This window comes from Siniperca chuatsi, linkage group LG13 (genome assembly GCF_020085105.1).
Source record: "Siniperca chuatsi isolate FFG_IHB_CAS linkage group LG13, ASM2008510v1, whole genome shotgun sequence".
Classification (NCBI taxonomy): Eukaryota; Metazoa; Chordata; class Actinopteri; order Centrarchiformes; family Sinipercidae; genus Siniperca; species Siniperca chuatsi.
This window is the reverse complement of record NC_058054.1, coordinates 23367560-23380166: the sequence shown is the minus strand read 5'-3', so window position 1 is coordinate 23380166 and position 12607 is coordinate 23367560. Positions and strand designations below refer to the sequence as shown.

General features: G+C 41.8%; 1 protein-coding gene across 7 annotated transcripts in view; it reads left to right on the top strand.

The window, feature by feature from the left end:
• Positions 1-10677, top strand: part of rnf220a (ring finger protein 220a) — a 180892-nt gene extending 170215 nt beyond the window's left edge. For 4 of the 7 annotated variants that reach the window (XM_044218547.1, XM_044218545.1, XM_044218546.1 and 1 more), the window contains 2 exons: positions 3971-4045; positions 8895-10677. In XM_044218547.1, coding sequence (XP_044074482.1) covers positions 3971-4045; positions 8895-8966 — 147 coding nt within the window. In that variant the 3' untranslated portion in view covers positions 8967-10677. Of the gene's footprint in view, positions 1-3359; positions 3555-3970; positions 4046-8894 lie in introns of all 7 variants that reach the window. The other 3 variants (XM_044218542.1, XM_044218541.1, XM_044218544.1) reach the window with 1 other exon arrangement.
• Positions 10678-12607: the final 1930 nt, after the last annotated feature.

Sequence of the window (12607 nt, the reverse complement as noted above, 5' to 3'; positions counted from 1 at the left end):
TGTATTTAGGACACAACAGGTGCAGTCTCTGCAAACTGAAGTATCCCACAACCCACGGCACATTGGATGATATTTGAAAGAAGGCTTCAGGCATTGCTTGTGAGCTTGTAGCCACATTGTACTTTCCAGGTATTTGGATTGAGGTGGTCATCAATCACTGGCAAATGCATCACATGAACGACACAGGATGTGCAGAATGGAAGCCAGGCATAAGCATCATTCTTGTAAGCATCCTGGAAATGTTAATCACATCTTGTGACAGAGAAATGTCTTGTGATGAACTTGGAAAGTGTTTACCTTACTACACTAGTTTTTGTCTCTGAGGCTACAATATCTAATTTGGGGAGGAATCTGAGCCTGGTCCTCAGATTCTTTTAAAGGTCCAGTGTGTAGGATTTAGTGTCATCTAACGGTGAGGTTGCAGATTGCAACCAACTGAATACCGCTCACCTCACCCTCCTCTTCCAAGCGTGTAGGAGAAACTACATGGCCGCGAAAACCGCAATAGGGTCTCTCCCCGGCCGGTGTTTGGTTTGTCCCTTCTGGGCTACTGTAGAAACATGGCGGTTCAACATGGCGGACTCAGTGGAAGAGGACCCGCTCCCTCTGTAGATATAAAGGGCTCATTCTAAGGCAACGAAAACAGAACGATTCTTATTTTCAGGTGATTATACACTAATGAAAACATACTTGTGAATATTATGTTCAGTTTCTGCCAATAGCTCCCCCTAAATCTTACACACTGGTCCTTTAAACAATCCACACTCCTTTTGAGGATTCAGCCCCAGAATAGGACCACAGTCAGTGTAAATAATCTGTAATCATAGAGGTCAACAGACACTCATATTAAATAATGTTAAGTATATTGTGTTGTATGCTGGATACTTCTTGAAGTGTGCATGTAGGAAATGTATGCATCTCATTTCCCTCAGTTTGTGGATGTCTAAGTAGCTTTATAAGCGTATGAGTGGTGGTGTTGTGTTGCTGCCGTGTTGTGGTGGTTTATGCTCTTGCATGGCTTTGCAAGTCAGCTTAATGTGTGCTGGGATAAGAGACTCCAGTGCTAATATCGTTTTGTTTTACCATCTGATTTAAACCAAGCGCCTCATACGAGAAATTCGGAACGGCCTCAGAAACTGACAAGTTTCTGCCATACTGTGTATTCAGATATGTAAAATATATGACATGAGCAGGCAGCACATGGAAGAGATTAAATCTAGTTGATACACCCCAGCTAGAATCAAATGGCTAACAGTATTGCATTGTAAAGTGTGAAGATGGTTCTGAGCTTTACAGCATGTATAGGTGATTTATTGGACTCCCAGATCAATAATGTACATGCCACATGTTCATCCATGGCAGTCTCAGACAGAATGAGGGACATTTTCAATAGTCATGTTCATCAGATGCTTAAGACACGACTATACTTGCACCCCACCATCAGTGTTTGTGTCAAGTACCCATCCCGCCATCCTTCAAGCTTGTGGACAGTGCAGCATCGGCATCCTGTGTGCGTGCGTGCGCGTGTGTTTGTGTGTGTGTGTGTGTGTGTGTGTGAGAAAAGCGGGTAATTACCGATGCATGCGCTTCCTAAAGGTCGCTGGGTGCCTGAGGTGACACGGAGGGCAAGGCACAGCGATCGATCACTCACTGCCCCATGGACACACGGCTCTTCTCCGCTCATCTGTCACTGTCCCTCATCTCTCACACACACACTCATAGAGCAAAACACAAATATGGGCACAATGTTCACACACACACAGACATCTTGCATCTAATCTGTCTCTGACCGTCTTAAACTCGTCACTGCCCTCCTTCCCTGTCCCTGTCCCTGCGTGTCTGAGGCATCAGATTACTCTAACTAGTCGGCAATCTGGAAGCATTTTAGAGAACAATTTTAGCAGTTATGATTCAGTAACTCAAACTGCATGGATCATAGCCTTCCAGTGCTCAGGTAGTTGTATGTAAGTAGAAAACAAGTGTTCTCCTGCTGCAGCCAAGTTGGTTATCCTTTTTCTTTTCCTGGTCCTGAAGCGAGCGCAGTGCTGTGGTTTGGTCTTATCAGTGGATTTCTACCCCCCTCTACAGGTCATTTTAGGAAGAGAAATTCAGCCTTGTTTGGTAGACATTTCTGAAAGTGATCATTTTGCAAGTGCATTTATTCATATAATAAGAGGCACTATTTAAAAACAAAAAGTAATACTAGTAATATTATTAGTTATCAATGGTTATTCACAAGACAAAGTTTGCCCGCAGCAGAAGAAAATCTGTTCTCACTGCTTCCATGCAAATTTAATGATGTAAGACTGATACTTGGTTGTATTACATATCTGTAAGGTAACCCAGTAATTTAATACCAACAGCTACTAAAGCTACAAACTATTTTTTACTCTAGTGGCCCCTCCAAACTTAACACTTTCAGCATATAGTTTTACACCATTGCTAATATTAAAATGTCTTGTATTTGTTCAAATAGAAGTGGCATTTTTCTCAAAAGTTGATAGTGAGCACCACAAACGCTCAACACACCCAGCTTAGGTTTCTTTAGTCTCTATGATAGTAAACTGAATATCTTTGGGTTTGAAAACATCACCATGGGCATTAGGAAATTGTGATGGGCATTTTCCCCAATCTTCTGACATTTCATAGACCAAAAGACTGATTGATTAATCGAGAACTTCATCGACAGATTCATCGATAGTGAAAATAATTGAGAGTTGCAGTTCTAGCGATGATTAGCATTCACATGTCAACATCATCACAGTGAGCACCAGAAACATCGCCCACCTTAGAGCATTCTTGTGTTAGCAGTGTCAGTGGAGGGCAGTGGATAATGAAGACATTTATTTCAATATTTAAATGTCATTAACCGCACCTTCAAAAGTAAAACTAAATGCAGTATCCCAGCTTTAACAAATGAGTTATCGTAAAAATCCTAAGCTTTCCCTCCACCATAACAAAAACAAACACTGAACGCAGCAATATTCATTGTTCCATAAAATACAGATTGAATGACTCTGCACGCCCGACTTGTTACTGTGTTTAAAGACAGAAAAACTTATTTCTATCAACCTTCAGCAACTTAGCCAGGTCATCAGCATTCACATTATTTGACAAAACATAATCAGTGCGAACAGCGAATGAGAGTTTTCTAGCATTTCCTCATAGCAGTTTGTTCATTGGCTGTCCAAGCTGTACACACTCTCATATGTGTGTGTGGGTCTGTGTGTTTGGCCACACGTGTGTTTGTTGCACTGTGGTGTTTGTGTGTGCGCGATCAGTACAAGCCCGCCTCTATGATTAGCTGCCACCTTTCGCCCCCTCTCCTCTCCCACCACCCCCACCCCTCCCTTCCGCAGAGGAAGCCTGCTATCCAATCAGGCGCGGAGATCAAGAGCCTAGGGGTGTGGCCAGGGCCCCGGCCACTGGCCAATGAGGTCGGAGAGAGGCAGCCTAAGTCCCTCCCCCTCGGCCTGTACTGCCTGTACAGGGGCCTTGTGATTGGTGGCTACGGCAGCGGCATAAAGAGGCTCCTCCCACAGCCCCTACGGAGGGTAAGGCACTCCCTCCCATCTCCGCTCCTCTACCCCTTCCTTCCTCATCTCTCCGTTCTTTTCGAGAGGAAAAGAAAAGAGCGTCCATCAGATTGGGTTCATTCGTGGCTTTCTCCCTCATCTTCTCCTCCCTCTGCCTGCTTCCCCCCGTCTCTGCTCGTTGCCTGCCGTTATCGTGTCTGTGCGTGCGTGTGTGTGTGTGTGTGTGTGTGACCTGCAGGTTGCCGGTTCAGTTGCCCCCCATGCTGCCTTGCTCAGTGGTTCTGTGGCTGTAGGCTGTGTCATTCTATGGTTAGTGGTTTGATGCTGTCGGTCAGGGAATGTGCAGTGTTCTTTTGGTTGTTGTAAGCTGGCATGTGTGTGTCCTTTTGAATTTGGTGTCATTTTATTTTTTCTCTCTCTCTCTCTGTTTCTAGGATTCCTACACGATGCCGCTCACCTCCATCCAGTGCTGGCACGTCCATTGCGAAGAATGCTGGCTCAGGACTCTGGTACGCACAAACTCACACACTCCTCCGTGCTGCAGGGCAGCTTCTCATGACATGCAGTTATTGCAGCCTCATTTCATCGTCAGTGCGTTTCTCTCTGTAGCCGTGCTCCATAGGGAGGAACTAAAATGGAATATTCCCCAAATGACCTATTCTCTCACTGCACACACGCAGACACACAAAATCGAGGCAATGCAAACACGTGCAGTTCTCAGTAGGGGACAAGCTTAGATGGAATGGTCCCCAAAAGGCTTGTTAAAATGTTGGAATAAAGTGGTCAACTCGAACTTCCAATGAGTTCTACATAGTGCCTCAGGTCTGCGCACACACACACACACACACACACACACACAGGCAGTGGTTTTGTTGGTTATTAGTTAGTCTAATATATTCAGTGGTGTGTAATTAGCTGGTGCTAATGTGGTAAATGGAGCGCAGTGTTTCTGCTGCTGGGAGGATAAACAGTCTCCTCATTGGCTTTCTTTGGTTTCTCGCTGTTATCTCTTCTTTTCTCCACATGTCCTTCATTGTCGTTTTTTGTCTCACCTCACTGCCTTTCTTTCCTCTTCTACTACCTTTTCTCTCTCAAGCCTCTTCCTTCTTACCTCAGTGGCTCTTTCTATTAAATGGCATCATTTGCCAGTTGTAACACACGTCAACAATTACTACCAAGCAGTTCCCCACCATTAGCTCCCTTTGATATTATACTTGAAATTATAAATACACTCTTAGCATAATTACAGGACCAAACGCACAGAGAGAGGGGCGGAAATGAATGACCAAAGGATTGTGCAAATTACTGCGCCTCATTCATGAAATGCTCATAAGCACATGTGTGCATATTTCAACTTGTGAATAACTTTTGTGGGGTTGATCTTTTTTTTTTTTTTTTTTCTCATTTGTCAAAAAGCCAAATCTATATGGTGTCAGGACCAATAGTAAACTCATAAGCACCAACCTGTATTAGTGTTGTTGGTGTCCTGAGCCATGAAATAGCAAATAACACAGAACTGACAACTGCAAAAGAAAAAATTCCAGTAGAGTTAGTATTTTTGCTAACCACATAAGAGCTGCATCCTGTGGATCCAGTGATGGCGATGTAGGTCTTTTAGTCCACTGTGGCCCAGAGAATTTCTTGACAACTATTGGAGGGACTTGCATAAAATTTGTACAGACATTCCTGGTCCCCAGAGGATAAATTACTTTGATGATGTCCTTACCTTTTGTTAAGCACATCAGCAATTAAAACATTTTAACTTGTCCAATACTTTCTTCACGTGACAGGATACCCCCCACAAAAAGGGTGAATTCTGCTCCAACAGTATTTTGAGTTCAGTGCTAACATATCATGATAATATGCTAACTATTAGCATGTTAACGTTTACGTTACGTTTAGCGTTTTGTTAGACTAGAAAGGTGGAGTTTTTGACTACTGGTCGCTCTCTGAACATTGATGTAAACAATGTGGGATTGGAAATGTTTTTTAAAAAAATCTGCTTTTCAATGTTTTATTATTGTTTGTTTTAATGTGTTTGTTGGACAAGGATACACACACTGCGTTTTGGTTAGAAACACTGAATGTAAACGTAAGTACTTCTTTAGACTGATGAAAGTTGAAGAAAGTCTAACAATGTAGAGCTGAGCCTGACAGGTTAAAAACTCATTCTTTCCAGCAAATTACAGGTATCACTTGAAATGCTATTTACCCGATGGCCGACTTTCTTTAAGAAGGCACATGGCCGTAAGGATTTCTGCCCTTATTCAGGATTCATTGGGCATTTAGATGTGCTGATGATTATCTGGAACATGCATCCAATATAAGATCAATACTGATTCATGAAGAACTTCATGTGGGTACAAACAAAACAGTCTGTGCATGTTTTATAAATTACTTGTAGGGTTTTCTAATTTTTCTTTCATTAAATTTTTTAAGAGAGACTGTAAGAAAACATTCTTGAATGAGGCCTATTGTTTCCATCTGCCATGTACCTGTGTACCGAGTGTGTGTGTGTGTGTGTGTGTGTGTGTGTGTGTGTGCGCGTGCTGCCGTCTAATGTATGGGGCATTAAACTCATAGCCTGGAGACAGCTATAAAAACGGGAGGGCCAAGCTGATCAAAGTAAATGCCTCGGAATCTAGTTAACGTCAGCCCAGCCCCTTACTGCTTTAATGAGCAGGGCAGCTGGAGCCCAGCGTGACGGGCACACACCCACACACACTTACCGCCCACACTAAACAGGAGTACACAGCTTCAACCAACAAGAGGAAGGCTTCGTCACACAGTATATGAATGAAAAACACTTTCCGAGATGTGCATACATAGCTGTCTTGTATCATGGAGCGTCATAGAGCCATTAAGGGAAAGGAGGTTTGTAAATTCTCTGGGAATATCATGTTTTACAAATGAGTCTCTTTACGGTAATATAGGATTAGACCTCGTCAATCACACATTCATGTGGTTTTCAGGCCAACTCAAATGGAAACCAGTATGATCATCTGTTAATGCTGACACGTGTTAATAAGACACCAAAGACATTATTTGGGTGAATTGACTATGGAAAGTTATGACATTTTACATGAGGAAACCCTGACCATGACATGACATACCAGTTTGAGACTGAGGAGAGATTTTGTAACTTTGCTGATGCATCCATAAGTGTGTATATTGTTCATGTTTTAGTTTTAGTTTAGTTTACCTTTTTTAGAAACCAACTAAACCGTGTCCTCAGCACCAAAACTGGCATTGAATATCTTGTCACATTCGTAGTCCCATTTTTTCGGACTTTTCTAAATAGCCTCCCTCTATCATCCTCTTCCCTCTCTTCTTCTCCCTTTCTTCACCTCCACACTTTTCCATCTTCTTCTTTATTCTCTCTTGAGACATGAACAGACTGTTTTGAGTACTCTGGAGCCACAAATCCTCTTAGCAGGAGGGTGTGAGATCTGTCAGACTCTTGCACCACCTCAGTCCTCGTGTGTGTGTGTGTGTGTGTGTGTTTGCCCTTCAGACTACCTTATTCTATGCACCCTGTCCAAAGACTTTATTCAGTGGCTTACAGGAAAAGAAGCCTATAAATCTTTGGGGTCAGACGAGCCTGTACATTTGTACTGGCCTGCAAGGATTTGGAAGGCGCACTTACTCCAGTTATGAGATCTCTGCATTCTGGTGTACCTGTGTTAGACGTTTCACACACAGTATTACTCAGGGAAAGACTAAACTCACACACTATATGTTTTACACACCTTCCACACACATTACAGTGAACTGATGAAAGTCGCCACATACCAAAGAGATACTTTATTGTGATTAGTGATGGTCAGTTTTGTAGCCCAAATATGTCTTAACAGGTCACTTTTGTGGAGGGAGGGGGATTATAATATGTAGAATGACATTAAATCATAATAAGGAAAGCAAAAAGTCATTTAAAAAAAAAAGTAATTATTAGCAAGACTTCTATCATAGCTCTAAGCGTTCATAACATAAAAGAAGAACTTGCTCTCCTAGTTAACTCCAGATGTTCCATTATACTTCATTTATTTACATAATCTATTTTGACATTCATATTTATTCATGCATCTGTAACCAATGCAAAAACAGCACAGCGAAAACTGTTGGCAGGATTGTGCCTGTAGCCAGCGGTTACCACCCAACACAAGAAAGGTGGAGGACAGTGGTAGAGACCACCCAGTCAGAATGTTTGTTACGCTGTCAGCCCTGTGTTGCATATTATCACCTGCTGCTTTACTGCAGATGGCACACTATCAAAGCAGTGCACTGGGCTGAAGGGAGGACTGTGGGAAGGTTCTCCGCTGCAGGCTGGTTTACGTTCACACAGTGGGAGGAGGAAATAGTAGTTATATGACAAATTTTGGCTCACCTGTCAAGCACTGGTAACGTGTCAAAAGACACACAGCATTATAAACATGCCGCCCCGTTCGGCTCTGCTGTGGAGGAGTTCCAAAGATGCATGATGGAATAAAACGGGAACCCACTCGTAAAAACATTAATCTTCAGTGCTACTAGTGGTGAGAACCTCCACAGGGTGGGTACCTTTTAACCCTCAGAGAAAAAGTAGAGGCGCCAGATAACAGCAGAGGTCTCATACGTCATTATCTGAATACATTATGAGATGAGCGGATCAGGATCTGATTCAGCTCAGATGACAGTGACTGATTAATCACATTGTACGTTAGCTTTGCGCCAGATAAACAGACAAGCACGTCGCAACATCAGGAAAAAAGAAAAGTTTTTACAAATTGGGAACGGTAGAGACAGTTGGCTGTGTCACTCACAAACAGGAGGGGGTGTGTGAGGAGAAACTCACTGCACAAGTTAGTTTGCTAATCACCAGCTGGACATATTTTACTAAATGAGGTCTGCATCGAGTTTGCATCAATGTCTCTGATCAGAGAGTTCTGTTAAAGAAGAGCACAGAGCCACAGCCCTTTTGTACAATTATATTGTAATAATATTTATACTGTAGTTCTGTCTAATATCATCATAAATATCTTGCAATATTGTGATATATTATTTTTAGCTCATGTCGCCCACCCCTATTTCAAAACGCTAACTTATTCAGTTTACAATGATGCAAAGCAGAGAAAAGCAGCAAAAGCCTCACTTTTGAGAAGCAGGAACCAACAAATGTTTGGTGGTTTAGTTTGATAAATGAATTAGTATCAAAGATGTTACATGATGATGATACATTTTCTGACCTTTGACTTTTCACTGCAGCACTATAATCCTGGGTGAATGAGTCATTGCATTTGTGTGACGTAGCTATCACCTTATTCTCACCTTAACTCATTTTCCAAGCAACAAAGCTAACTATTGTCTCTCCATCCATCACAGGGGAACAAGAAGCTGTGCCCGCAGTGCAACACCATCACCTCACCCGGAGACCTGAGGCGCGTCTACTTGTAAAGAGCAACCCTCCCCCACCCCCGCCGCCCTCGTCCTTCCCATCCATTCCTCCTCTCATCTTGGATTTCATCGTCCTCCCTGTCGATTGTCATTCGTTTTCTCTCTCTTGTGGCCTGGGTCGGCAGCTCCAGACCCTCCAAGAGCGTACAGAGACAAGACGGCTGTCTTTGAGACTCCACTGGCTCTTTCAGGAGGTTAAAACTGGATGAAACTGAATGACCGGGCAGCACTCGCTGACTCTCGGGCTGGCTGCCTGGCCACCCACAAAAAAACTAATTAAAACATGGAGATCTGCAATCCCACTGGTCAAAAGGCTTGTTTCCTCTGACTCACTGACATGACTCCCTGTACATGTAACATGGGGTGTCCACTGAAGGACTTTTAGTCAGTGGAGACCCCCAACACCCAGCTAGGCCCTGCTGAGACCTGGTAGCTTCATGCTGCAGTAGCTGAAATGGACTTCTTAATACAGAAAATGAAGACTTCTTTTTTCCCCTAACCCTTCTTTGACATTTCGGTGGTGCTGAACAACGGGCTCTACCCTGAAGACTCGGCAGAAAGCTTCTTTTTGTTTTTTGTTCCCTATTCTAGAGAGAAAACTAATATCCACATGCCCCTGTTGCTTATGAGAATTAAAAAAGGGCCTGTCCACTAAAACTGAGCTTTCAACCAAACTGAGAATAACCTCACAACCTTGAAAAGGAGTTTGACACTCCTCCTCCTCCACCTCTTCTTCTTCTCACAAGCCCTTCCTTCCCCTCTCCCCTTATTCCCCCTTTTGTGGTGTTCTAGTGAAGTAAACCAAAATTTCTCCCTCTTCCAAGATGCAGTGCAAGCACATGTAATATAGTTCTATGTATGTTTACAATGTTGGGTGTAAATGACATAGAGTTCTCTCACTCACACACACACACACGCACACACACACACACGTACACACACACATTACCATCAGCAGACACAGAAGTATATAATATCAAAGTCCTGTTTTTAGGTGGAAGGGTTTGGGAATGATGTTTGGGGAAAAAATGGCTGGAATAAAAGAAGCCTTCTGTATTTTTAAAAAAATAATAATTTGAAGATCCGTTTAAGTTTTATTTCACTGTACAGGAATAAAAAAAATTTAAGTAATAATAAACTACTCAAGACTAGATGGTCAAGATTTAGGTGGTGTAATTTTTCTGCAGAGTACCCTGAAAAAAGCAAGGAAAGACCTTTTATTATTTTTATCGAATACTGAGATTCCTAGACTGCAAACAAGCAGAACGATGGAACTGCTCTTTAGTTGCTACAATGTCCAACTGAGCCTCTTCTTTTAACCTCCATTTCTGCTTCCGCTCATTCGGAGTAACATCATGCTCAGATCATAGTCTAGAAACATTTTGTTTTACCCCTACATGTCTCAAAAGAAAGCTTTTTCCATTGTTTCATCATATTGCTATGCTGCAAAAAGGTCCCAAAATGGCAACCCCGAAGGGCAGGTTCTTTCTAGCTATAACGAATGAGGGAATTCTCTGGAAAAGAAGGATGTCCAAGGCTAAACTGGCAACCTTCAGAACCCGCAGCATTTCCCCCCTTCCCTTTACGGCAGCAGCAGCAACCAAGGTGGTGGTGTGCTTTGTGTTTGTAAAACTATGTATTCTGTGACGTCTGTATTGTTGTAAGAAATGCTGAAAAAAAAAAAGGAAAAAATAAAACTTCTCAAATACCACGAGTGGTCTTGTTCACACAAGCTGGGTGGTAAAATAAGACAGAAATAAGAAGTGAAGAAAAATGTCCCTGTGTTCACTGGACAAAGGTGAGGAAGATGGCACGAATGCAAAAGACACTTATTCTGTTGATGTGCATTTTTAATAGATGTTGTGTGTCACCTCAGATCTTTTACTGAAGTAAAAGTAGTAATACCACAGTGCAGAAATACTTTGTTACAAGTAAAAGTCCTGCATTCAAAATTTTACTTAAGTCAAAGTACAAAAGTATTAGCATCAAAATATACGCAAAGTACCAAAAGTAAAAGTATTCATGCGGAATGGCCCATTTCAGAATAATGTATATTACATTATTGCACTATAATAAGTGATGCATTAATGTGTACATCACTTTAATGTTGCAGCTGGTAAAGGTGAAGCGAGTTTTAGTCATCTTATATACTGCTGGGTCGCTTGTGAATTTACCCCTGGGGATCAATAAAGTCTCATCTTAACCTATAAAAATACATCATAATTTATTTGTTGATTATATTTTGTATTATTAATCTGAATCTGTAGAGTAACTAGTAACTATTCAATTGGGCTTTACTGGCACGGGAAACAGACGTTAACATTGCCAAAGCATGTGTGAAATCAAATGAAAACATACATTAACTAAAGTTATCAGATAAATGTAGTGGAGTAAAAAGTACAATATTTTCTTGAGTAGAAGTATAAAGTAGCCGAAAATCTAAATACTCAAGTAAAGTACAAGTACCTCAAAATTGTACAGTACTTGAGTAAATGTACTTAGTTACTTTCCACCATTTGGTTTTTGCTCCTTTGATTAAGTGCAAATTTGGGGGGAAATTTGCGAATCTCAGTTAAGGCAGGTCCTGCAATATTAGCTAGTCTTGTGGCCCTGTCTTGTAGAGGGGCCCGGTGTTAAAATCTAGTATAATATCTTTATCATTATCTTCATTATCATTATCTTAGTTGCTCACATAGTGCACATCCCCAGATAAAGTTGTGTTTAAAACAGGTTGATCCGGCCATGCTGGAAACACAGACGACTTTGGTGCTAAAACTCTTAACACATAAAATGACAACGCCAAAAAAACAGTGTAGTACATAAATGACACAATACATCATTATTTTTTTTTTACAGTAAGGTGATTCTGAAAAGTGTTTTCCCGTTTGCATCAATCCATTTGTTGAGTGTATAACTCTATCCAAGTAGAACGCCTTTGGAGATATTTGTTCTCACCGCTGCTCAGGCAGGCTGGCTGAGACGCAAGCTAGTAGAAGATGCTGCCATGCCTGTTTTTCATAAGGTGAAATAACCACATGTATATGTGTTAGATCATTGTCAGAGAGAGTCATTAAGACAAGTGTTGTCAGATGCTAATAAAGTTTTATTGCAAAGGGAGGAAGCCACAGCGGGAGGTGAGTCTTGCTTAAAACCCAACTGTTTTGGATGGCAAATCCACAATGTCTCAGATCGCATTCCTGCCGGAGCCACTGTGAGCGAACCCAACCACCCCGGACCTGTATCGTGTGAATGTTAAGATTACGTTCAACTTTGTTGCTAAACATGCTTAAATGATGTAATATCACCAAATCATCCTGCGACACCAGCTAGCCTAGCTGTGCTCTGGAACAAAAAACCCAATTGACTCATAAACACAGAAAATGTTTCATCTGACATGAATACAGTATCTCATTTTGCATTCTTTGAAATTATGCATCTAACCTTAATCCTACCAAACCATAACCATGGTGGTGTCCGCTCAGAAAACAGTTTTAGTTTTTGCAACAGAGATTTGTAACAGTTTCGGAAGGCACAGATAAACGATGCTGTCCCATTTTAAAAATGCTGTCGTTGTGGAGGGGAGTTCTGAACAATGTTAGGGGCTGCTGAATTGCTGTGATCCAATGACCAAACAACAAAGA